The following is a 27,786-nucleotide window of genomic DNA, read 5'->3' on the forward strand; positions in this document are numbered from 1 at the left end:
TCCTTCTTTATATTACCTGTGGCCCTTCTGCCTTCCAAATGTCCAGGTAATTCATTGAAGGTCTGTCTTCTCTACTTTTCAAAATGGCCACACTTCCTGGCAAAATTTTAATTCTATTGTTTCACTTACCTTAAATACAGATAACTATAAAGCAATACAAATATTATTTTAGTCATATTATGATTATTATTTTATTTTTGGGAGGACATGGTCTTACCCTGTCACCGAGACTGGAGTGCAGTGATCTTGCTCACTGCAACCTCCACCTCCCAGGTTCAAGCGATTCTCCTGCCTCAGCCTCCCAAGTAGCTGGGATTACAGGCATGCACCACTGCTGCCCGGATAATTTTTGTATTTTTAGTAGAGACGGGGTTTCACCATGTTGGCCAGACTGGTCTTGAACTCCTGACCTCAAATGATCCACCCGCCTCAGCCTCCCAAAGTTCTGGCATTATGGGCATGAGCCACCACTGCTAGCCTAGTCATATTATTAAGAATAATAAAAACAATAGACATTTATCTTTGAGCATTACATATGGCAAGGTAGGCAGTTTTATCCCCTAATACAATAAGAAAGTAAAGCTGATAAAAAGGAAATTTGGAGCTGGGTGTGGTAGTTCGTGCCTGTAATTCCGTCACTTTGGGAAGCCAAGGTGGGTGGATTTTTTGAGCCCAGGAGTTCGAGACCAGCCTGGAAAACACGGCAAAAACCCTGTCTCTACAAAGAATACAAAAGTTATCCGGGTGTGGTGGTACGTGCCTATAAGTCTCGGCTACTCAGGAGGCTGAGGCAGGGAAGTTGCCTGAGTCAGGGAGGTTAAGGCTTTAGTGAGCCATGATTGAGCCACTGCACTCCAGCATGGGTGACAGAAGACCCTGTCTCAAAAAAAGAGAGAGGAAAAAAAAAGAAAGAGAGAGAAAGGAAGAAAGAAAGAGACAGAGAAAAGAAAATTTGTCAAAAGTAACACAACTAATAAGTAACAAAATTAGAATTTGAGTATAAGTCAATTTGACTCCAAAGTGTATCCATCTCTTTTTTTTTTTCCATTTTACCACCAAAGGAGTAAGATTCCACTGTAGGCTACACCATCTGAAAGACTTTAGCTGTATTAAATCAAAGGTACTAATATATAATATCTACTTCACGTAGTTAATTCATATTGCATTGTTACTCTTTTCCCTTTTACATGTTTTGGAAAACTCCTGTCATTTTAGCTTGCTTTTCATTAAAGGAAGAAATTACTCCTTTTCTATTTTTGCTGTGTGTACATCCTCCTTGATATTTCCCTCATTTGCTCTAGAGTTTAAAAGTCAAAATATATACTCTTCTCAACCCTTCCTTCAATGTCTTCTTGTCTTTCCATATGATCTAATGGGAAATAAGGTTTGGAAAGTAAAAGGCATAGGTAGATAAAATGAATGGCAAAGGAGGAAGCCATCTGATTTTCTTATAAAAATTGGTGGTAAAAGGTAGCAGTTGATTTAAAAGAGTCTATTTGGAGTTGAGAGCTGAAAGGAAAATTTAAAATAAATAAAATTTCTACTATCCACCCACATGTTCCCAGAGACTCATTTGCATAATGAAAGAATATTTCATTTCAGAATTGTGTTCTACAGACTCAGTATCAAATAAATCATAAATGTGAGCAACAATGTATTAAAACAGATTAAACACCTATAATTTAAACTAGTAATATTTCTTAAACTTATATAAAACTGCTTAGCACAATGCAACTAATTGTTAAAGGAATGACTTGGCATAAATATGGATTAATTTATATACAGTGTATTTATGTTTTATAGCTAACAGTTACTAACAGCAGTAATTATTTAACTTTATTAGTAATTTTATGTAGAACTTACAAGGGAGTTTATTAGAATTATTTGGGTTTTTAAAACTGCTTTGACAATTTCTGAATTAAGTTTTTTGTTAATAACTTTTTATTTTGGGCTTTTTATTTTAGAATAATTTTAGGTTTATAGAAAAGCAAATATAGTAAAAGAGTTCTCATATACCCTACATCTAACTTTCTTTAATGTTAATATTGATATAACCACAGGAACACTCAGATGTTCACATTGGTACAATACTAATTAAACTGCAGACATTATTTAGATTTTCCCAGTTTTTCCACTAATGTCCTCGTTTTTGTTTCAGAGTCCAGTGCAGGATACCACATTGCATTTAGTGTTAGTAACTTTTGATATTACAAAATATTTATTTATTATCAATCTTTTGATTCTTAGAGTTTTTAGTATTAGAGTTGTAGAATATGTTGTGTGTTGTAGATTATGATAATATATTGTTATAAAATAATTATAACAGTATGTTTTTAAAAAAAGATTTGACCCAGTATTTTTACCTTTTTCTATCTTCTTGGTTTCTTCAGAGTTACAAAATGTTACTGTTAGATTAAATGAATTGTTTAGTGTTAGGTTGCTTAATGTTATATTAAATGAAAATCTTATTCATTGTTGCCGTTGACACTACTTAACACTTTGCTGTTATGTAGTGGAGCAATTTACACCTAATTTGAGTGTTATAAAAATTACCTGATTCATAACAACGTCTTTTAAAGGGAGTTTCAAAAAAAAGTTCTCTTAAAACTATTTAAAGAAAAAGCAAACATAATCATTTAAAGAAACATTGAGGTATAGCGATTAATTAAGCAATCTTGAGTGAATGAAAAGTAGCGGGTAGACTTCTGGTACCAGTCAGATCTCACTTTCTGAGGTCAGCAGAACCAACAGAAAATATTTTTTTTTCCCCAAAAATTTGAATGGCCATTTTTTTCAGCTTCATTTTTCCTTTTCTCAGGAATGTTTGTTTCTTGCAAAGATGTTTTTCATTTTACATGACAGTTTATTAATAATATGCCTAATTCTTCTTAGGCACTTAATAAATATAGGATGAATACATGAATTTTTGCATTGAAAATATGATGCATAATATGGCATGACTTAGTTTTAACAGAATCCGTTATGTAAAATATTTTTGAAGTTAGAATTCATTTATATCGTGTCTACTACCATTGATGAACATATAGTGGGCCTGCAGATATTGAAAAACAATCTTGAAATGAATGATGATCTGTGAAATTTTCAGTGAATGAGGGTTACACAACTTATCACATCTTAAGTAGTCTCTTTTATGTTGTAATTCCTTCAAAAATTTGAAATCCTTTTTTAGGGCATTATTTATTTATTTTTTTACTTGTTTATTCATTTATTTTATCTTTCTCTTTTTAAAGGATCTTTCAAACAATCGTCTTACAGCTGTTCCTGCAAGTTTTTCTTCTCTGTCCAGTCTGGTGCGACTCAATCTTTCTAGTAATGAACTGAAGAGTTTGCCAGCAGAAATAAATAGAATGAAAAGTAAGTATTTTCTGTTTTACATAATACATAAATTTGAAGTTGGTGCAACTTACATTTAGAAAGTAATTTTTAATATAGTTATAGAGATCTAAAGTAGTAGATTTTTATAGTGGTAAATGCAAACAATAGCAACTAGTCAGATTTTCTCCATACCATTATTATGTATCAACTGTCTAAAGAAATACCATCATAAAGATACTTAGGCATATGAAAAAGAAGAAAATATGATTATTAGTTGTAGTAGGATTATATACCTAAGCTATACTGTCTTTTGTTCATTCATTCAACATTCATAAAGAGGTTAGTCCCCTCTTACTGGTGAATCTACCTGTGATATGTAGTTGTATTATAGCTGTAGCCTCCTCATGGTCCATAAGTAATAATGTCGAGAAATAAGTCTTGTTTTGTGTGAGGTCCCAGGTTGTCAATCTTTTTTAAAAAAACCAAAATGTCAAAATTTATTGGTTCTATTAAAGTTTGCCATCAAACCATAATATTTGAAGTATTGTAGAACTAACATTAAGGGATTAAAAAAGTCAAGGTACATTTTAGTACCTTTTAAATTAGTATACTTCATTATAAAATTCTTAAGAGTCTAAAATCATTAGTGATTTTTCTGTTTGTTTGTTTAAAGAAACTGTTATTACCAGGCACTGTGGCATGTGCCTGTAGTCCCAGTTACCCAGGTGGCTAAGGCAGGAGGATCGCTTGAGCCCAGGGAGTTCTGGGCTGTAGTGCGCTATGCCAATCGGGTATCCACATAAGTTCAGCATCATCATGGTGACCTCCCATAGTGGGGGACCACCAGGTTGCCGAAGGCGGGGTGAACCAACGCAGGTCAGAAACAGAGCAGGTCAAAACTCCCATCTGATCAATAGTGGGATTGCCCCTTTGAATATCCACTACACTCAAGCCTGGGCAACATAGTGAGACCTCTTCTCTCTCTCAAAAAAAATAAAATAAAATAAATTAATTAAAATGTTATTTTGTTACTATTTCTTGGTTGATGGTTAGCCTTTTTTTTTTTTTCTGATCATTTGTAAGCCTTCTTCAATTTTAAAAACCTCCCTTTTGTTTGACAAGTCATAGAAATGATTGCCTGCATTCAATTGCAGATAGTTTTGAGGTAAATTTCTAAAATTGTGTTGTTTTGCTTTAGATTAATAGTTATTTGTTGTTTAAAATTGGAGTTTTAAAATGAGTTAAATCTGCCCTAAATCAAATTGACATTTTAGAGGAGTCTTTACCTGGGATACCAATAGTTAAGATTTTGCTGTAATTGTCATTTTTTTCAATAAGGATATTATAAAGAGCAGCTAAATGTAAAATATATCTAGAACGAAGATATAAGCAACATGGACTTTTTGAGTGGAAATATCTTGAGAGATAGGAACATATAGATAAATCAACTGAAAAATACATTTGAGTTTATAGTAATTTTTCTAATATCCAGTGTTATTAATGACCAGATGCTTTCGTTTCTCAGCCATGACAATGATACTTTTAAGCTGTTACACAGAGTACATTTAGTTGTACTTTAACAGAGTACCAGAACTTTATTTTTAAATGTATTACAAAAATGACCGGGACTGTTGTTAAATTGCCCAGGCTGGGGTGCAATGACGTGATCATAGCTCAGTGCAGCCTCGATCTCCCAGGCTCAACCATTCTTCCTACCTCACCCTCCCAAGTAGCTGGAACTACAGGCATGCACCACCATGCGCAGCTAATTTTTTTTTTATTTTTAGTAGAGACGATGTTTCACTATATGTTGCCCAGGCTGGTCTTGAACTCCAGAACTCAAGTGATCCGTCCACCTTGGGCCTCCCAAAGTGCTGGCATTACAGCACAACTGGCCTAAATAATAATTTTTATGTTACTATTTCTCTTGAATTATAATTAAATGTAGAAAAATTTACATTTATTTAATTCAATGGTGTTTGAATATTCTTGATTATATGGCACAGGTTCATAAGTCCTCATAGCGATTTCTTACACATTCTTTAAAGTTGTATACGATCAGAAGCTAATTTTTTTTTCTCTATTTTTGTTTTTTACCGAATATATGTTACAGGGTTGAAGCATTTGGATTGTAATTCAAATCTCTTGGAAACTATACCTCCTGAATTGGCTGGCATGGAATCACTAGAATTGCTTTATTTGCAGAGGAATAAATTACGTTTTCTACCAGAATTTCCTTCTTGTAGTCTGTTGAAGGTACTATTTAGTTGATTATTAAATAACTATATTTTCCAAAAGTTAATTATTAAAATGCATTTTTAAAGGAGCTAATCTTGTTTTACATTGGGAGCGTGTATTAGTTATAAGTACTGTGTTTTTCCTATGTTAATACTTTTCAGAATTTCAATATGATTACTTACATTAGTAGTATTTTTAGTAATACATTTTTTAAAAGAAATAATTTAAAAAATAGAGATTTGTCCATTTCATCTGACAAGTAGTTCATAACTGGAGAAGTAGTAGATAAAGAGGCTAAAATTGTAAGTAGGAGACCTGGAATACCTACCAGGATTATGTACCTAATTCTATAAAGTGTCACCTCTCACCTTTACGTAATCATAATCAAGTATGTTTGAAATGAATTACATTCTTTTGGCTTTAAGTATGTAGAATTAATGCTGTCTTCTAAATTTGCCATGATTTGCCTTTTTTTATGTATACCTTTAAGCTCTAGTGTTTTAAAGAGTTTATTTTAAACAGAACGATAACATATAAAATGAACTGAAAAAGTTTTCCTTTAATAAGAATAATTTTCCATCTGATAATTATAATTTCTATTAATGGCAAATCAGTATATAAAATAATCACTAATGAAAATGTTAAGTAACAAACTGATTACAGTTGATCCTTGAACAATGCAAAGGTTATGGGCATTGACCCCCATGGAGTTGAAAATCTGTGTAGCTTTTGACTCCCCAAAAACTTAACTAGTAGTAGTCTCCTGTTGACCAGAAGCCTTACCAATAACATAAACAATTGATTAACATATAATTTGTATGCCATATGTATTATGTACTATGTTCTTAGAATAAAGTAAGCTAGAGAAAAGAATCTTATTAAGAAAATCATAAGGAAGAGAAAATGTGTTTACTATTAATTAAATGGAAGTCAGTCATCATAAAGGTCTTCATCTTCATTGTCCTCATGTTGAGTAGGCTGAGGAGGAGGAAGAGAAGGGGTTGGTCTTGCTGTCTCAGAGATGGCAGAGGTGGAAGGAAATCCACATATAAGTGGACCTGTGCAGTTCAAACCTAAAACCCATTGTCATTCAAGGATCAACTGTGTTTATAGTACCATGCTGTATTGATACCATAAGTTTATATCATCTGCTTACAAGATGAATCATCTGTCTGAAATGGTGAGCAACTTAAATCTGTGGTATATGTCAAGCAATTCGACTTTTCTTGTAATGTCATGACTTTTCTCTGCTTCTTGGGAGAACTTTCAGCATCGCTAGTGGCACTTCATATTAGTTCCATGATGTTATTTGAAATTTATGGTTTTGCACTAAACACTATGAGAAACACATGAGAACTGCAAGAGATCATTTTTTACTGTGACACGCAATTTACTGGAGAGGTGAACTGCTCACCTGGAAATGATTAGCTTCATACAGGTTTTAAGTGGATATTCACAACATAGGCTCACCACAGTACCAACAAGAAGTGGCAACAAAATTATTATACTAGTACAGTGTGTACTACAGTTAATTTTATGTAGTTATGATTTATCTTCTTTTGAGGCAGAGTCTTTGATTTATTTGTTTTTTTTGGGGCAGAGTCTCGCTCTGTCATCCAGGCTGGAGTGCAGTGTGGTGCAATCTCAGCTCACTGCAACCTCCGCCTCACGAGTTCAAGTGATTCTCCTGCCTCAGCCTCCCGAGTAGCTGGGATTACAGGTGCCCACCACCACACCCAGCTAATTTCTGTATTTTTAATAGAGATGGGGTTTTGCCATGTTGGCCAGGCTGGTCTCGAACTCCTGACCTCAGGTGATCCGCCTGTCTCAGCCTCCCAGAGTGCTGGGATTACAGGCGTGAGCCACCGTGCCTGGCCTAGTTTTATGTAGGTATGACTGCATCTTCACATTTGTTTACGTTTCTCTGTAAGTTGTATGTAAGTTTTGATAAATTTTAACTTTTTATAATAGATTTGTATATATTTTATGGTAGTCAGTGATAAACTAGTATCTACATATATTAAATGCATTCATGACATCTGTAACTTTTTTTTATTTTTAAAATGTTTTTAGGCTACACAGTTGGTTTGCAAGTGTTTTCAAATTGTCACAAATCTCCAAATAAAATTTCAATATATTTTCTGAAAAAAATTTATATAAAAGTGGACCCTCACAGTTTAAACCCTTGTTGTTCAAGGACCAACTGCATAATATAAATAACTTTTTAAAAAACTGATATTACTTTGTTTTGCAAGTAGTTTTTGGATTTATATTTTTATTATTTAAATGTAACTACTAAATTATTTCTCTACTTTGGTTTTTTTTTTTTTTTTTGAGATGGATTCTTGGTCTGTCATCCAGGCTAGAGTGCAATGGTGTGATCTCTGCTTACTGCAACCTCCGCCTCCTGGGTTCAAGCGATTCTCCTGCCGCATCCTCCTGAGTAGCTGGGACTACAGCCACCACACCTGGCTAATTTTTTGTATTTTTAGTAGAGACGGGGTTTCACCATCTTGGCCAGGCTGGTCTCAAACTCCTGAACTTGTGATCTGCCCGCCTCAGCCTCCCAAAGAGCTGGGATTACAGGCGTGAGCCACTGCACCCAGCCTACTTTGGTTTTATAAACTTGATGTTTCTGCCAGATTCAACCTTTAATTATTTTTAAATTGCCAAAAAATTTTCTCATTTGCCATTCTTCTTTAGCTGAAAGATAGCCTAACTATAATTGAAAATTTAAACATCTTGATATTTATAAAGTTGCATTTTTTCTATGTGTTTTTCAATCACTTGAAATTAAGAGTACCTACAAGTTTATTTTCATTATCTACTCTAAAATTGAATACAGAGATACACATAACTCATCTTTGATTTTGTAGGAATTGCACGTAGGTGAAAACCAGATTGAAATGTTAGAGGCAGAACATCTTAAACATCTGAATTCAATTCTTGTGCTAGACCTGAGGGATAACAAGTTAAAATCTGTTCCAGATGAAATTATACTACTACAGTCCTTGGAAAGGCTTGACCTAAGCAACAATGATATTAGTAGGTAAGTTTAAATATCAAATGAATATAAATTGTGTTTGTATTTGGTTATAATTCATAATTTGAAATATTTGTTAAAAAACCAAGAGGTTCCTTTTTTTCTAAATTGAATTCACTAAATATTGATTGAGCAGTAATTATGTACAGATAAAGATTAATTCGATTTTGTCTTTAACAGCAAGCTTGATATGATAATAGAAGCAGACATATTTATGACTTACTCTAACTAGATTATCAGTAGTATTAGTATTATTACTAGAGTAAATTTAGTTCTAGTTACCCCCTAGAACTAAATTCTAAGAACGCTGGAATGTATTTACTTTAAAAGCATTGCCATAGCACTGTTTCCCAAATATGGGTACGTTTTAGAATCATTTGAGAAACATTAAGGAAAAAAAAATACAGATTCTGGGACACTAAATGAATCAGAATCTCTGATGACAGGGCCCTAGAATTTTTGTTCTTTGTTTTCTTTAAAACAGTTCCTAGAATTTGATGGTCTTCTGGTCTTCCAACCAGCAATTAATTGGGAACCACCATATTGTAAGATAAACTCTAGACTTTTTAGCCTGACATTCAAGGGTGTCTTACAATCAGACTTAATGCATCATTTGTCGTCTTTCGCTCATACAGGTGTCTTGCTCTCTGACTACATTGAGCTACAAATATACCAACTCTTCTTTGTTTTATTCCTTTACCCTAGAGTGCTTTTTTTTTGCCTAATAGTATTTGATTTTTCACTTTAAGCCCAAATCTGGTTTTTGCTACTCCTTTCTCTCCCTTAAAGCCCCACCAGTGTCTATATTTCTACTCTCATAGCAACATGACTTGTTTAGCATTTGTCTTATTATATATGCTTTTTATATCATATTCATTTGTTAATATGTAACTTACATACAATGAAATTTACCAATCAAGCATACAACTTGATGATTTTTGGCAAAGGTATATATTTGTGTAACCATAATGACAGCCATGTAGAACATTTCTATTTCCCTAAAAAGTTTCCTCATACCTTTTGGAGTCAATTTCCTTTCCATACCCCAACCCCTGGCAACCACTGATGTGCTATGTTACTATAGTTTTGTCCTTTTTAGAATGTCACATAAATGGAATTACATAGGATGTAGTTTTTGTGTCTGGCTTCTTTCATGTAACATAAAGTTTTTGTGATTTATGTGGTTGTATGTATCAGTAGTTTTATTTTTATTGCTGAGTGTTATTCTATTGTACAGAGATAGATATACCACAGTTCATGTGTCTTTTCAGTAGTTAGTTGATGGACATTTGAGTTGTTTTTGATTTTTTGCTATTGTAAATATCTGTGCAAGTTTCTGTGTGGACATTATTTTCATTTCTCCTGAGTAAACGTGTAGCAGTGTGTTTGCTTAGTTGTTTGGTGACCGTATGTTTGAAAGACTCCACTTTCGAAAGTGACTTACTATTTTATGTTCCCACCAGCATTGTAAGATAATACTTATTATATTTTAGTTAGCTGTATGTGTTTTTTTCCTTTGTTTAACCAAGGACTTGAGAACAAGAATCTTGATATCGCTATACTAGTGCCCTATATTTTGTAAATGCTAAATAGATTTTATTGATATTGAATTTTTATGTATAAGTGGTTTTTAAAATGTGCCAGAGATGAAGATGACTTTCTTTATTGAATGGAAACATGAATTGGACATTCAAAAATTATCTTTTTCTATTTGTCATCTTTTTTCAATTAGAATTTTGTTTCCTTGCTCTAAGTGCAAAATCAAAACATTTAGTATCAGTGAGGTTGTCTATCTTGAATCACTGATTCATTCAAATTTATGTTTAACATTTACTTTTTTAGCAAATGTTATAATTTAACAAATGTTTTATAGCTCACATTTTTAAAAATTAATCTCAGCATGACAATTTTGAAAACAAACCTGATTTTTCTTTTATATGTTTAGCATTTATCTTGAAAGGAAATGTTTTAGGTCTGCATTACTTGGCCTTTCTTTGAGACTATTCTGTGATATGTTGTTTGCCATATGATGTTTTATAGTTAACTATGGTTGGAGTATACTTATATTTGATGCTTTTCCTGAGATCAATTTAATCTTTTATAGTCTTCCCTATTCATTGGGGAACCTTCATTTGAAATTTTTGGCATTAGAAGGAAATCCTTTGAGAACAATTCGAAGAGAAATTATAAATGTAAGTATATTTGGAATTCAGCTCTTTGTTAAATTGAAATTCAGACATATATGTTGATCCTTAAAACTGCAAGGAATGTCTTGGTGAATGTCTTTGTCTCCACCCTTCTAGAAAGGAACACAAGAAGTCCTAAAATATCTACGAAGCAAGATCAAAGGTACTTTAAAATGTTCTCTTATATTTTGAAGGATTCATAAAAAGTAGTGAAGAATTAATAGTACATAAATTTAAATGTCTTTTGGGTATACATATTTGGAAGTAATAGATCCTGGCATGTGTGGCTCTAATTCTAAATCCATATAGTCTGTAAGTATGCTGAGGTTATAAAAATATGTTTAAACTCACAATAATAATGTTCTGTCTGTAATCCCTTTGAATTGTGTTAAGTCTGCCAATTAGAAAATTTAACAAAAAAGATTCAGTAAGCACTTAGTACTTCACCTTTGAAAAAGGAGTAAAACTTGACTTTCAGGATATATGGGTTCTATTGACTAGAAAGTATATTGACAAGTATTTCATTATCTATTTTTCGTGCACAGCTTTGCTAAACTCTGACAAAAATTAAGACAAAACATACTTTTCAGGGTATGTTAATTTAGCAAGAACGTGTACCAAAAGTGAAAGTAATACAATAAACTTAATTTTTAATAATTCACTAAATATGTCATATACCCAGTTTTTGTTTCATGTCTATCATTATAGAATAAAACATTTTGAAAAAAAAATAGTTGTACGAGTGCTTTGCTAAGTAACAAACCACTCCAAAACATAATGGCTAAATGCAGTAGCTGTTAATTTAGCTTACAACTCTGTTGGTTATGCATAGCTTAGCTTAGCACTATGTTGCCAGTCAACATATATTAAATGAGTAAGATAATTGCATAGTTTAGCTATTTTTTCTACTTTATCCTTCAAGTGAATTATTAAAATAATTTTCTAAGACTCTTATTTTCTACGAAGGAAAGTGTTTCCTTCTCCAAATATGCTTTCTCATCCAGAACAAATTGATTATTCTGTTATGAATCAGTTAGAGGTCATGTCAGACTGATCAAAATTTTATGAATAGAAAGCCAAGATGAACTTAGTGGAAGTTACAGTTATGTACAAACATTTCTGCTAGACAGCTTCTATCCAAAGATGGGAGAGTGAATCTATGCATATAATTTTATTCTTTCCAGAAACCCCACAAAAAGAAAATTGGTAACAGAAATGTTTTAAAGGTACACTTCCATAAAGATAGGGAGAATGGGGGAAAATAAAATAATAAACGTGGACATTGGAAAGTGAGTTGTTTAGTCAGTTTGGGCTACTATAACAAAATATCTTAGACTGTAATTTATAAATAACATAAATTTATTGCTCATGGTTCTAGAGAACTGTGATCAAAGCACCAGCAGATTTGGTGTCTGCTAAGGACCTGTTTCTCATAGATGGCACATTCTCCATGCTTTCACATGGCAAAAGGAGGTTAACGAGCCCCCTAAGACTTCTTTTATAAGGGCACTATTCCCATTCATGAGGTTTCTGCCCTCAATATCTAGTTACTTTACAAACGCCCTACCTCTTAACGCCCTACCTGTTACCTTGGTGGTTAGATTTCAACATAGGAATTTTGGGGTAACACATACATTTAGGCCATAGCATAAGTGAACAAATGGTGACTGAGTTAGTAGATCAGGAAGACCTTTTGGCTATTACGGATAATGCTGTAATAAACATTCATGTACAGGTTTCAGTGTGAGTGTATGTTTTCATTTCTCTTGGGTATATATACCTAGGAGTAACATATTTCTCGGTCATATGATAACTCTATGTTTAATCATTTGAAGAACTGCCAAACTGTTTTCCAAAGCAACTGCACCAATTTACATTCTCTCCAGTAGTATATGAGGGTTCTGATTCCCCTCATCAACATTTGTCATCATCCTCATCAACATTTGTCATCTGACTCTGATTCTAGCCATCTTGTTGGGTCTGAAATGGCATCTCATTGTGGCTTTGATTTGCATTTTTCTGATGAGTATTAATATAGAGCGTCTTTTCCTGTGCTTTATTAGTCATTTGTGCATCTTTAGAGATATGGCTATTCAGATTCTTTGTCTATTTTTTAATTGTTTTTCTAATCATTGAGCTGTAAGAGTTCTTTACATATTTTAGATACAAATCGCTTGTTAAATATATGATTTGCAGATATTTTATAGTTCTCTGTGGGTTGTCTTTTCATTTTCTTGATGTTGTTCTTTGAAGTATAAAAGTTTTAATTTTGAGCAAGTCCAATTTTTCATTTTTTTTCTTTTTTTGTTCATTTTTTTTAAATCTAAGAAAGCTTTACAAAATGCTAGGTTATAAAGATTTGGCCTATACTTCTAAACATTTTATACTGCCATTGTTTTAAAATTTAGGTCTTTGATCAATTTTGAATTACTTTTATATGCAGTGTGAGGTAAGGGTCCAATTTCATTGTTTTGTACATGGCTATTCAGTTTCTCAGCACCATTTGTTGAAAAGAGCATTCTTTCTACTTTGAATGGTCTTGGCATTCTTGTAAAAAATCAACTGACTATGAATGTATTGGTTTATTTCCCTACCATCGGTTTTGTTCTATTGATCTATATGTCTGACCTGTGCCAGTTCCACACTGTCTTGATTACCATTGTTTTGTAGCAAGTTTTGAAATCAAATCAGGAAGACTGAGGGCTCCTACTTTAGGAGGGCTCCTCTTCTTTCTCAGGATTGCTTTGGCTATTATGGATTTCTTGCAATTCCATATGAATTTTAGAATTAACTTGTGAATTTCTACAAAGATAAAGTTTATGCATTTCTGTAGATCAGTTTGGGGAATATTATCCTAACAATATTAAGTCTTCCATTCATGAGCATGGAATGTTTTTCCATTTTAGATCTTTAATCTCTTAAACAATGTTTTATAGTTTTCAGACTATAAGTTTTATACTTCTCAAGTTTATTTCTAAGCATTTTATTCCTTTTGATGCTATTAGGCATATAATTGTTTTCTTAATTCCATTTTTGTGCTGTTCTTTGCAACTGTGTAGGAATACAATGATTTTTGAATGCTGATCTTGTATCCTGCAACCTTGATGAAACTATTGGTTCCAATAATTTTTTGGTGTATTCCTTTGGATTTTCTATATACAAGACTATGTTGTTTGCAAATAGAGATAGTTTTACTTCTTCCTTTCCAATCTGGATGCCTTTTATTCCTTTTCTTGCCTAATTCCTTTGGCTAGACCCTCCAGGACAGTACTAAATAGAAGGACTGAGACTGGACATCTTTGGGGGAAAGCTTCTAGTTTTTCATCGTTAAGTAACATTAGGTTAACTGTGGGTTTTTTGTAGATGCCCTTTATCATGTTAAGGAAGTTCCCTTCTACTTCTGGTTTTTGAGTGTGTTTATCCTAAAAGAGTTGTTGAGTTTTTGTCAATTTTTTTCTGCATCTGTTGAGATGGTCGTGTGATTTAAAAAATTCTGTTAATATGCTGTATTACCTTAATTGATTTTCAGATGGTAAATCAGCTTGCATCCATGGTTAAATCCCACTTGGTAATGGTGTATAATTCTTTGTAAATGTTGCTAGATATGTTTTTTAGTGTTTTGTTGAGAATTTGAGAGTTATTGATCTGTTGTTTTCTTGTGATTTTTTTTTTTCTGGTTTGGGTGATAGCCTAATAACGGCATCATAAAATGAGTTGGGAAATGTTCCCTCCTCTTTTGTTTTTTGGGTGAATTTATGAAGAATTGGTATTAATTTTTTGAATGTTTGGTAGAATTCAGCAGTGAAGCCATTTAGGCATGGGCTTTTCTTTGTGGCTAGGTTTTTTTACTACTCTTCACGTGTTATAGATATACTCATTGTCTGTTTCTTCTTGAGTCAGTTTTGGTAGTTTGTATCTTTCTAGGAATGTGTCCATTTTATCTGAGTTGTTTAATTTGTTGGCATATAGTTGCCATAGTTTATCCTTTTAATTTTTGTAAGGTTAGTAATAATGTCCTCTCTTTCATTTCTGATTCTGGTAATGTGAGTCTTCTCTCTTTTTTTCTAGGCCACACTAGCTGGATATTAGTCAGTTTTGTTGACTTTCCAAAGAATGAGCGTTTAGTTTCATTGATCTTCTCTATTGTTTTTCTGTTCTCTATTTCATTAATTAACACTCTAATTATTTATTTCCTTCTAATTGGTTTAGGTTTCTATTGCAGGTGTGACTGACTGGGGCCAGCATTGTGGGTGGTTAAAGAATTTACCAAGACAGTTGTAGTAAAGAAAGGCAGATTTATTAGAGAAAGTACAAAGATACGTTGCAAGGATGCAACAGGTAGTACAGCAGAGAAGGGGCTGTCTGCCAAGAGGCAGGTGCTGGAGGGGAGTTTTATATGTTCATGGTTGGAGTGGGCTATGTGGAACGAGGTCTTGCTGCTGGGGCTGTGTACAGAGCGAGGTATTTGGAAACAGGATGTTGTGCCAGCAAGTTGTCTGTGATTAGCTGTCTCTTGGAACAACTGTTCTCCCCCACCTGGGACCCCTTTTCATTGTTGCTTACTTATCTTATCAGGACTCCAGAGTTTAGTTTGTTCTTTTTTTCTAGTATCTTAAGGTGGAAAGTTAGGTTATTGATTTTGGGATCTTGTTTCTTGACATAGGCATTTATAGCTATAAATTTCCCTCTAAGCATGGCTTTATCTACAGCTCATACGTTTTGGTATGTTGTGTCATTTTCATTTATCTCAAAGTATTTTATGATTTCTCTTTTGATATCTTCTTTGGCCCATTGGTTGTTTAAGGATATGTTGTTAAATTTCCATTATAATGTGCCCCTGACATAAAAAAATGTTTTGAGTCTGTTTTGTCTGATACTATTACAGACACTCAGCTTTTCTGTAGTTGTCTTATTCCTTGGTTCTCTCCTGTGAGCTAGCTTGTGTACAGTCTGCTTGTATACAGTCTAGGCTGTACCTTCAGTAGATCCAGGAATTTCATCCCAACTGCCTTTTACCATAACCTTCATTGTTTTTGAGAGCTTTCATGCTTTGTTGTGAGTGAAGTCAATTCCCTTGGGAAGAGATTAGGAACCGTTTTTATGACCTGTTTCTCCCCCAGGCAAAATCTTTGAGCACAGGCTGTGAAGCTGGGAATATGGAAGATGGCAAGCTTCTCTAAGAGTAACACTCTCCTCTAGGAGCTGAACACTCAGTAGAAGGAGTCAGCAATAGACTTAGGTTCTCTTGGTTTGCCTCTCCTTTCTTTGAACCAGCAACTTATGAGCCAGGGGAAGAGCAGTCAGGGCCCCAGTATTCTCATCATGCCAAGCTCGAGGTAGAGCCTCCTTTCTGTGCATGGGACTAGAGTGGAAGAAGGGAGTCCTCACCCTACTCATCAGGGATTTAACATTAGCAACAGGAAGCTGGTAGAGAAATGCTGACACTCCTCTCAGGAAGAAAGCCCTCTGGCTGGGAGATAGGGTTTGGGGCTGGAGGGTTGGGGGAGAGGGAACCCTGTGTTCTCAGTTGTAGCCTTCTGGAGTGGAGTTTCTGCCTCTCTGACCTAGAAGAGGGGAGAGAGGGAGCAGTCTAGGTTCAAATACCACAGACTCACCTCTTACAAAATTTCCATAGATTTTCTTGAACAGCTATTTCTTCATTTGCTGTTTGCTATTAGAATCATTTCCAAGGCCAGGCATGGTGGCTCACGCCTATAATCCCAGCATTTTGGGAGGCTGAGGCAGGTGGATTACTTGAGGTCAGGAGTTCGAGACCAGCCTGGCCAACATAGTGAAACCCCATCTCTACTAAAAACACAAAAATTAGCCAGAAGTGGTGGCACACATCTGTAGTCCCAGCTACTCAGGAGGCTGAGACAGGAGAATCAGTTGAACCTGGGAGGTGGAGGCTACAGTGAGCCGAGATTGTGCCACTGCACTCCAGCCTGGGCAACTCAGAGCAAGACTCCATCTCAAAATAAATAGAAATAGAATCATTTCCAGAGGCTTTAAATTATTATTATTTTTGTTTTTGTTTTTGTTTTCGGACAGAATCTCATTCTGTCACCCAGGCTGGAGTGCAGTGGTGCAATCTCGGCTCACTGCATCCTCCGCCTCCCAGGTTCAAGGAATTCTGCCTCAGCCTCCTGAATAGCTGGGACTACAGGCACCTGCCACCACGCCCAGCTAATTTTTTTTGTATTTTTAGTATAGATGGGTTTTTGCCATGTTGGCCAGGCTGGTCTTGAACTCCTGACCTCAGATGATTTGCCTGCCTTAGCCTCTCAAAGTGCTGGGATTATAGGCATGAGCCACCGTGCTCAGCATCCCCCTCGACCTTTTTCTTTCTTTTTTTTTTTTTTTTACACTTTTTAACCAGCTTTTCTGTGGAGCAGATTAACAGAGCTCCTCTTGCTGTCATGATGGAAGTTGATCTCTGGGAAGTATATTTTCTATGTGAAGTCTACGCAAAAGGAGAACAAAAATTGGGTAAAACTAGCAGTCTGCTACAATAAGCAATAATTGAAAGCCCATTGGCCAAATGTCAGTAGAATCTTTTACTGAGAACTTCTCCATATATGTATCTTTGCCTTCTTCTCAGTTTTTCATAGCTCTTTTATCTTTCAACCTTTATGTTGTCTCTTTCCCTGTTTCTTTCTTTTCTTTTTTCTTTTTTTTCCTTTTTTCTCCTTTCTTTTGGGGATGGGGAAAATTTTTTTAGAACAGGATTGTAAAGCAAGGGAAAACCAAGCCAAAAACAAATGCATGTAAGGAATGGCCTTATTGTTTAAGAAGTTCAGAAGTAGAAAATATCCAGCTCAGCTACTTTAAAAAATAATAAAAAGAGGAATATCTCAATATAAATATTCAAAGCCTGAGAGAGTAATTTACTTAAAAATAATTTTTTAAATTTTTGATTTTTTTTTTATTTAGAAGCGAGGTCTTGCTCTGTTTCTTGGGCTAAAGTACGGTGGCACTATACTAGTTCTCTGCAACCTCGAACTTCTGGGCTCAAGCAATCCTTGTGCCTCAGCCTTCCAAGTAGCTCGGATTACAGGTGTGCACCACTACACCGGGCTATTTTTATTTTTTTTTTAGAGACAGAGTCTTGATATTTGCTCATTCTGGTCTTGAACTCCGAGACTCAAGTGATCCTCCTGCCTCACCTCCCAAAGTGTTGGGATTTACAGGCATGAGTCACCATGCCCGGGCCATATTTATTTATTATTTATTTGTTGCTCGCTTCTTGCCAATAATTGGTCATATTATTAACATCTTACCACTCTTCCTTCTCTCCCTGGTTGTTCAATCACATTTAAATAATCCCTTGGTATTTCCTGACATTTGTAGTTTCTGGGGTTTAATTATCTCTTCCATTTTTCTTGGTATTTGTACAGGTATACATACTTAGAAAATACATACTTAGAAAATCCCTTTGGACTTCAAAATAGGTTGAATTATTCAAAGCATATATTGGCAAGACTCTTAAAATTGTGATAATCATATGGAGAACAATTATGTGTGTGCATAATCTAAGGGGAATTTCAAATAGAACTGAAACATTTATTTTGAATTAATACTTAACTTTGCACATACATACAAAGGCCCAAGACTTTTTCCTTATCAAAGCATAACTTTATTATTTATAAGTAATAAGTATTTTCTCAGTGAAAAGATGCTCAGTGAAAGAGCAATCTACATACGTATAGAGGCACATAAGAATCACCTGTGGAGCTTTTTAAACACTGCATGCCCAGGCCAGACTTTAACCCAATTAAATCTGAATTTTGGGGTAATGGGGCCTAAGTATTTAAACAATAGTTAGAGTGGAATTGCATTTAATTATCTCTAAATTTTCTGGAGCTCTTTGAGGAAAAAGTTGGGACACTTCATTGCTTCATATTTTTTTTCCTTCAGCTTTTCTTCTCTGCTTTTTAACTACTCTTTTCTCAGTTTTAGAGGTAGAAATTGATTGGTGAAAATTGAAAACAGTGCTGATCATTTGATTCAAAGGATGCTGGTAAAATGAGATAAAAACTTTGTGCTGAAGTGAGTAGAGACTGCTAACTTTAAAGAAACTGAACAATCCAGAAGCATGAAGTTATGTACCAGTTTAAAATAAACTTAAACTTTCATTAAAAGGCACTTGTCTGTGATGCTTCAAATGTAGAAACGTGGTCCACAGATTCCTCAGACTCCACTGTGTCAAAGAAAAATCTTGTTCTCTTTTAAAGCTTATTAAGTTTTGGTTGTGATTAATTTATATTCTTCCCAGTGTCTAGCAGAAGTCTAGTGATTCATGTAGGATTTAGATAAACTTTCTGCAATGTACTGTTATTTATCTTTTGCTAGGAAGAGTAAATATACAAGTCCCAGATATCCTACAAATATAACTCTGAAATTGTTATTATTTTTGAAAAATTAATCTTTTTCTAGAGTACTTAAATCATTCTCCACAGATGATCATTATTATAATTTTTACATTTTAATTGATGTGTTGTTATGTTGAACCTACACATCTCTATCTGTAGAATGCAGATAATACCTTTTTGAAAGGTGTGTTTTGAGGATCACAATTTCATGAGGTAGCATTGTGTGGAATTACCCTACGATATCCTTGATTTGTCTAAATAGTATTAAACCTTCTTATTTTGTTATCACAGACTTTCAAATAATCCTGATAGTTATTTACTTGTTCTCTGTTCTACATCAGTAGGCTAGGTAAATATCAATGGACTATAATTTAAAAATTTGTTTTTATTGTTTATAAAATATCTTTTTAAGAACTGGGTTTGAGGTTTGCAAATTAGAAATCTGACATGAAAATCTTACAGTCATTACAGTTTGTGATAAGCTCAAAGGATCGATTTTAGATTTTAAAAAAAGACCCTTGTAAGAAGAGCATCTCAAGTTGGAGATGTTAAGTGAGTACAGATTCTAAAGCCTCCCCAGTTTATTGGCGGGAGATATCTTCCAGTGGTGGTGATACTGTGCCTGCCAAGGGTGAGGTCCTGCCAGATTGGTAAAATTCCCCAGTGGGTGCTGCTGTGGTTTCAGTGATGGTTTCCCCTCTACAATTTTGTTGAGACTTAATCCCCAGTGCAACAGCACTGAGAATTGTGGTCTTTGGGAGGAAATTTGAGTCTTAAGGGCTCCACTCTCATGAATAGGATTGGCACTCTTTTTTTTTTTCTTTTGATACAGAGTTTCGCTCTCGTTGCCCAGGTTGGAATGCAATGGCGCGATCTCGGCTCACTGCAACCTCTGCCTCCTGGGTTCAAGCGATTCTCCTGCCTCAGCCTCATGTGTAGCTGGGATTACAGGCATGTGCCACCACGCCCGGCTAATGTTGTATTTTTAGTAGAGATGGGGTTTCTCCATGTTGGTCAGGCTGGTCTCAAACTCCCGACCTCAGGTGATCTGCCTGCCTCGGCCTCCCAAAGTGCTGGGATTACGTGTGTGAGCCACTGCACCTGGCCAGATTGGCACTCTTATAAAAAAAGGGTTTGAGGTTGAAGGCAGTGTTCTCTTGCACTTCTGCCTTATGCCATAAGGACACAGCAAGAAAGCCCCCACCAGAGACCAAATGCTGGGCCTTGATCTTAGACTTCTCAGTCTTCACAGTTGTGAGAAATAAATGTCTATTGTTTATAAATTACCCAGTTTGTGGTATCTTGTTATAGTAGCACAAACGGACTAAGACAGGTGCCAACCCCAATTATGCCATCATGACATTAAGCTTAATTACTTTGATTGCAAACATTGCCTTTATTCAAGCTCTATCACCTGATTCTGATCTGCGTTCTGAGTTTAATTTCTTGCTCTGTCACCAGGATCATCTAGCTATGCTACCTTTGATAGACATAATAATGACCCTTCAGTGATGGCCACACCCTAATCCCTGAAACCTGTGAATGGGTTACCTTACATGGCAAAGGGCAATTAAGATTGCTAATTGACTGACTTTAAAATAAGGATATTATTATGAATTGTGTTGGCCCAGTATAATCACAAGGATTCTTAAAAGTAGAAGAGAGAAGCAGAAGAGGAGGTCAGCATAATAGGATGTGAGAAGAACCACTGTTGCTGGCTTAACGTGGAGGAGGAAGGCCATGAAGCAAGGAATATGAGGTGGCTACTAGAAGTTGGAAAGGGCAAGGAAACAGATTCTTTTTAGAAAAAGGAATGCAGGCTGGGGGCGGTGGCTCACGACTATAATCCCAGCACTTTGGGAGGCCGAGGCGGGTGGATCAGAAGGTCAGGAGATCGAGACCATACTGGCCAAGATGATGAAACCCCATATCTACTAAAAATACAACAATTAGCTGGGCATGATAAGGTTCCATGGTGGCGTGTGCCTGTAATCCCAGCTACTCGGGAGGCTGAGGCAGGAGAATTGCTTGAACCAGGGAGTCGGAGGTTGCAGTGAGCCAAGATGGTGCCACCGCACTCCAGCCTGGCAACAGAGTGAGACTCTGTCTCAAAAAAAAAGAAAAGAAAAGGAAAAAGAAATGCAGACTTGCCAAACCCCTGATTTTGCCCCAATGAGACCCATTGCAGACTTCTGAATTACAAAACTGTAAGATAATGTTTGTGTGTTTTAAGTCACTAAGTTTGTGGTAATTTGTTAAAGCAACCATAGAAAACTCATAAACTGGGCATAAAATAATTTATGCCAGTAAATTATATATTAATGAATTGGAATCATATTTTTAGTTTCTTTGCAATCTTGTACTAAGGAACAGTCTTTGGGCAATTATTGTCTCTGTTATCAGGCTTAGGATGGACTTTGCACAATAGGCCTGGCCATAGTTTATCACTCACAGTGTCTTACTCGTTTTTATATCCCCAGCACTTAGTACAGTGACTGCCGCAGGGTAGAAGCACGGTAACAGTTTGGGGGATAAATGAATACATTTGTAGTAATTAGATCTAGACCCAGGGATTGCTACTGGTTATATATTATCAATTTATGTTCGTCATCTTTCATGTGATGTAAGTGGGGTGCTTGACTAAAGAAATAGGTTTGGATATTTAGTGTCCATTGGCCTCACCTGGAGGGCTTGGTGAACCAAATTGCTGGGCTCCACTCTCAGAATTTATGATTCATAGGTTTGGGGTTGAGCCTGGAAATTTGCATTTCTAACAAGTTCCCAGGTTAGGGTGATGTTGCTGTTCTGGAGACCACACTTTGGGGCATTTTACACCTCTGTCCCTCTCAGATGTCTTCTCAGGGGACAAACTAGCTCTGCATGTTCTCCAAGAACTATCTGCTTTTTTTTTTTTGTAGCCACCCACTCCATCCTTAGCCTTATTCTACAGGCCTGGCTAACATATTTAGTAGTTTTCCTAAGGTTCGTTCTTCCAACCCTCAGCCTATTGCCTCAGAAAATGATGGTTCACTTAGTTCCTCTCGTTTTAAGAGTAATACAGGAGAATAAAATCAAACGTTAAAAAAATCTAAAAAATGAAATGGAGAAATTTAAAAGATGGCAAATTCTTTTCAATTCTTCTACTATTGACAAGAGCTTGTAATTTCTCACTCCGTTCTGAGGTGGTTACTTTCCTGAGAATTACCCTCAACACATACTGCTCCCATAAAAATACATTCAACATACATATGTTACTGTATTTACCATACTATTTTGTAATTTTTGTTTATCTTGTCCACTAGATCGAGTTCATCTTCTGTCTTCCTCTCTTACTTATGATAGTACCTGCCAGTTTATGTGTGATGGATAATGTTATAGAATGAAGGAACAAATAAATAACCAAATGGATTCCAGTTTTTTACTTTTATTTCTAAGAGACAGTCAGGATCATCAGCTTTTCCAACCCCTTCTAAACCTTCTGGAGAGGCAGAGTGATCAGTGCCTATTTGCTTCAAAGGGATAAATTGAAGCTCTGAAGACTTCGTTCTAGGTGACACTCGTTCAACTAATTCACCCATCATGCCCTACAAACTCACCAAATGAATACATGTGAAAATTTCTTTCTTTTTTTTTTTTTTTTTTTTTTTTTTGAGAGGGAGCCTCGCTCTGTCGCCCAGGCTGGAGTGCAGTGGCGCGATCTCACACTGCGAGCTCTGCCTCCCGGCTTCACACCATTCTCCTGCCTCAGCCTCCCAAGTAGCTGGGACTATAGGCGTCCGCCACTGGCCGAAAATTTCTAAAAAGGGATCTCCGTGGCCGGGCGCGGTGGCTCACACCTGTAATCCCAGCACTTTGGGAGGCCAAGGCAGGCGGATCACGAGATCAGGAGATCGAGACCATCCTGGCTAACACAGTGAAACCTCATCTCTACTAAAAATACAAAAAAATTAGCTGGGCGTGGTGGCGGGCGCCAGTAGCCCCAGCTACTCGGGAGGCTGAGGCAGGAGAATGACGTGAACTCGGGAGGTGGAGCTTGCAGTACGAGATCGCGCAACTGCTCTCCAGCCTGGGCGACAGAGCGAGACTCCGTCTCAGAAAAAAAAAAAAAAAATCTGCATTCTTGCTTATGTGATTGACCTCTTATTTGGCTGTGTTCTTCTCAGTCACTTGTACAATTACAGCTTTTTCTTCTCTCTCTCTGGAAACTTACATCTCTCTCTGGAAACTTACAGGATCTTCTGTTCGTTAACATTGTTTGAAATTTTATGGTAATTACCTTTGGCGTGGTTCCACTTTTATTTATTGTGTTTGGCACTTATATGGCCCTTTCAATTTGAAATTTTGATGTTTTTAAAAATTATGTAGTTTTTTTAATGAAAAAGACAGTAAATGCACATGGTAAAAAAAAAATAAACAATATGCAAAGATATATAATGAAAGGAAATCTCTCTTGCAACAGTCTTCTCCCCAGAGACCATAGACGCTCTCCTTATATTCTCCTTGATGCTAATTATTAAAAGGAGCTCTTTGGAAATTGTTGAGAATACCCTATCTCATTATACGATCATGGTAGTATACATAGATATTTTAAAAACAATGCTGGATTTTGTTGCTGGTTTAATACTGTCTCTCTGCTTATTTAATTTTGGCACTGTATTACATATTATTTAAAGTAACTTAACCAAACTGCTAGGGGAGTAGTACTACTACTAGAGCATTAACTTGATGTTAATACTTTCCTTGATGTCTTTCATTTCTGTTTGATATTCTGTCATTTATTCTGTGCTACTTCTGTGAATAAACTATTCATATGATACTTGCCTGGGAAGCAATAATAGCTTAATCATTATTGACTAACGAATAACTGATGAGCTCAATGCCAGAGAAATATACTTAATAATATTTAACAAATGTTTATTGCTTCAAGCCTACTGAAGCAATTTTTTTTTGTTTTCTTTTGGCGTGCCTTCTGCTCTTATGTGTTAATGCTGGGACTGTTTCATCGTTTTCACATTGTTCAAAAGTGATAGTCTTATTTTACTTCTCTATCGTTCAAGTCTTTTTTGCAAAAATAACACAAAGCCATTTCTTTTAAAATGTGTATTTTTAAAAATATGTATACCATATGATGACAGTGTTAAACAGTCTCTGGAGATTAGTAAGGTGGTTGATGGTGTGTGAATGTGTGAGTATGCAAGCATGTTAGGAAAATATCTATAAAAAATAAAGTCTTGCATTTGCTAAGAAAAAAATCTTAACATATAAAATGTACCAAAGACTTACCCAGTTATGCAGATTGTCAAATTTTAAGTGATTGAGGATAATCAATTTTGTTGTCTCCTAAACTAAGAAGCATATGCTTATTTGGTAGACATTTGAGGGAAATAATGGTTTTCTTTCATTAACAAATTTCTTCTAGTGGACCATATTATTTTACTTAAGAGGAAGGATTACTTGTTATTTGTTTCTTCTTATACATCATAGTTATTCTATGAAGGTTCTTTCTTACTGCTAAATTTCCTTTCAGTACGATTCATTAAACAGTTTTGAAGCCATGCTATGTAACTTTATTTTCTATTAAATATTAAATTCCAGATTGAGATTTGAGTCATTGGAAATAAAGCATATGACTAAAGGCATTCTCACCAATAATATCTAGATATCATGTACACTGTTTTAATATATTATCAAGAATTTTAACAATGACTTTGTAGTATAAATATTGGCTTCATATAACTTTTCTTTTGCCAGATGATGGACCTAGCCAAAGTGAGTCTGCTACTGAGACTGCCATGACACTACCAAGTGAATCCAGAGTCAATATACGTGCCATCATTACATTAAAAATATTAGACTATAGGTATGTAATTTATTATTTTTATTTTATAGAGATAGGGTCTTACTGTGTTGCCCAGCTGGTCTTGAGCTTCTTGGGCTCAAGCCATCCTCCTGCTTTGGCCTCCCAAAGTGCTAGGATTATAGGCTTGAGCTACTATGCTTGGCCTAATTTATTTTTTTTTAAACATTACCAAACACATAGGAAACTTTTCGGAAAGAAACCCTTCAGTAAAAAGGACAATTGATGAGGAAAAAGTCATCAGAGTACTTGACTTAGAATAATAGTAATTGCAAAAAACCATGATGAAATAGAAGGATATTAAAAGTATAATAAAAATAGAAGGATATTAAAAATATAAATGACCTTCAGTGTCCATTCCTTCTGCAGTTTGTGTTTTACTATGCTTGAGAGAGAGATGGTTTTGTTAATAGTGATATTTTTATAATGGGAACATTTTATTGTTATAAAAAAAAGAATGATGGTATTGATAATAAAGTTCTTTGACCTAATAATCAGCATCCAGAGAGAATTTCATATTGGTGGGTGTCTATGTTAGTAAATAAGAAACTAGTATCATTTAGTTAATGAAAACCTTGACCAGCAGGCAAAGCTTGAGAGGTTGTATCCTGCTAATTTATCTGAACATAAGTCAAATAATGTATGATAGTAATAACGTGCTGTGGTAGCAAATATTCCAAAACTGAAAAAATTACAATGTTAGTATATAAATTGAGACAAAGCCAAAAAATTTTAAATATTTTTTATGGAAGTATATTAAATTGGGAAAAGAAGATACCTATGCAGAGATTGAAGGTAGTTGTAAAGTATCCTTTCAGTACTGTCTAAGGCAACAACAGCAAAAACATAAGCAATACTGTCAAAATTTTTGTAGCAATTGGTTCATTTATGGGTATTGTAGTGAAAATACAAAAGAATATAGACTGAAGTCAGATAGGTGACTAGATTTATTCAATAATCTACACAGCCAACATCAGTGTATGGTCTTTTATCCTTAATGTATCAGTAGGAACTATCTTCTTAGCAGTCAGGATACACATTATTGTGTTTCATTCATATTGTTCTCACCTCTTGCCTGCCACTCTTAGAAATCACTACTCTAAGCTAAGTTTCTTTTGCCACACTAACACAGGTAGCACTCTTCTGTACTTATATTTGACTCCTTCTTACAGAGCATCGCAACTTAGCTTTTTTTTTTTTTTTTTTTTGAGGCAGGGTCTTGCTCTGTTGCCCAGGCTGGAGTACAGTGGCGTTATCTTGGCTCACTGTAACCTCAACCTCCTGGCTCAAGCGATCCCCCCACCTCAGCCTCCCAAGTAGCTAGAACTGCTGCACGATATCCTGCCCAGCTAATTTTTTTATTTTTTGTAGAGATGGGGCCTCTCTGTGTTACCCAGGCTGTTCTCGAACTCCTGAGCTCAAGTGATCCTCCTGCCTCAGCTTCTCAAAGTGCTGGGATTACAGGCATGAGCCACCATGCCTGGCCAACTTAGCATATCTTATCTTCCAAATAATATACCCATTTATTCAGTAGATATTTTTGGAGTCTACTAAGTATCACATTCTGTGCTAGGTATCATAAATAAACTGATTGATGAGACAGACTTCATTCCTGCCTTAGGCTTTTTTTAGCTTAGAATTTCTTTTATGCCTGACTTCTGGCTTCCATTCCCTTCTATACAGATACCATTTATTGAGTCTCTATTCTAAGGGGACCTAGGGCGTTGTACTAGGTACATATGCTGTTGCTTTTAATCATGCAGACAATCTATAAAGTAGTATTGGTCCAATTTTATTTGGGATAACCATTTCTACTTCTTAAAGGCACAGATATCACAAAAGCATAATCTTAGGTTGCTTTGATTCTAAATTTATTCAAATTTTTTTTTCTTAAAGACTTTAACTGGAAAGGAATGTCCTATTTAAAATATAAATTCTCAATCTCAAGGCATAAATGCTTTCAACTAAAATTTTTAAATAGTATGAATCTTTTAAGTCTGACTAGCATGAATCAGTTCCCCATGAACTTGAGCATTTGTGATTGAAGAGACGAAAATGCTGCATCTACACAGAAGAAAATGGGATGCTAAAGCAGAAGTAGAAGGCATAATAACTGTGAAATGTAGACTGTCTTTTTACATATTTGTATTACAATGTGTTTCTTATACAATTCTTCCATATTATACATTATATGTAATGTTTTTCTGTTCATAGTCATTCATTTGGCATTCTGTTGAAGTTTCTTGTAGGTGGATGACATTGTGTTAAGCACTAATAATTTTAAAAGAAGAATGTAAGGATAATGGCTAATTATTACATTAAAAAAACAGTTAAATCTGCAAATGTTAGAGTTCTATATAGTAGTCCCGCTTATCCACAGTTTCACTTTCTGCAGTTTGGGTTACTTGTGATCAGGTGCAGTCCGAAAATATTAAATGGAAAATTCCAGATGTAAACAATTTATAAGTTTTAAATTGTGCACATTCTGAGTAGCATCATGGAATTTTATGCCATCCCTCTCTGACCTGCCCAGGACATGAATCATCCCTTTGTCAGCATATCCATGCTGTATATGCTACCCATCCTTAGTCACTTATCTTGTTATCAGATTGAAAAAATATGGCATATACTATATAGGATTCGGTCCTCTCAGAAGATTCTGGCATCCCCGGGGGGTCTGGATAAAGGGGAACTACTGTATTTTCATTTAAGATTAAATTTATATTTTATTGAAAACCTTACTGAAAATTTTAA

At 35.2% G+C, this 27,786-nt stretch overlaps 1 protein-coding gene across 2 annotated transcripts in view; it reads left to right on the forward strand.

Annotated features, from left to right (window-relative positions):
• LRRC40 (leucine rich repeat containing 40) overlaps nucleotides 1-27,786 on the forward strand; it is a 60,545-nt gene that overhangs the window by 21,029 nt on the left and 11,730 nt on the right. For both annotated transcript variants that reach the window (XM_054482985.2, XM_054482994.2), the window contains exons 5-10: nucleotides 3,252-3,375; nucleotides 5,450-5,592; nucleotides 8,451-8,623; nucleotides 10,722-10,809; nucleotides 10,921-10,966; nucleotides 24,927-25,035. In XM_054482985.2, coding sequence (XP_054338960.1) covers nucleotides 3,252-3,375; nucleotides 5,450-5,592; nucleotides 8,451-8,623; nucleotides 10,722-10,809; nucleotides 10,921-10,966; nucleotides 24,927-25,035 — 683 coding nt within the window. The remainder of the gene's footprint in view (nucleotides 1-3,251; nucleotides 3,376-5,449; nucleotides 5,593-8,450; nucleotides 8,624-10,721; nucleotides 10,810-10,920; nucleotides 10,967-24,926; nucleotides 25,036-27,786) is intronic.

Source organism: Pongo pygmaeus, chromosome 1 (genome assembly GCF_028885625.2).
Source record: "Pongo pygmaeus isolate AG05252 chromosome 1, NHGRI_mPonPyg2-v2.0_pri, whole genome shotgun sequence".
Taxonomy (NCBI): Eukaryota; Metazoa; Chordata; class Mammalia; order Primates; family Hominidae; genus Pongo; species Pongo pygmaeus.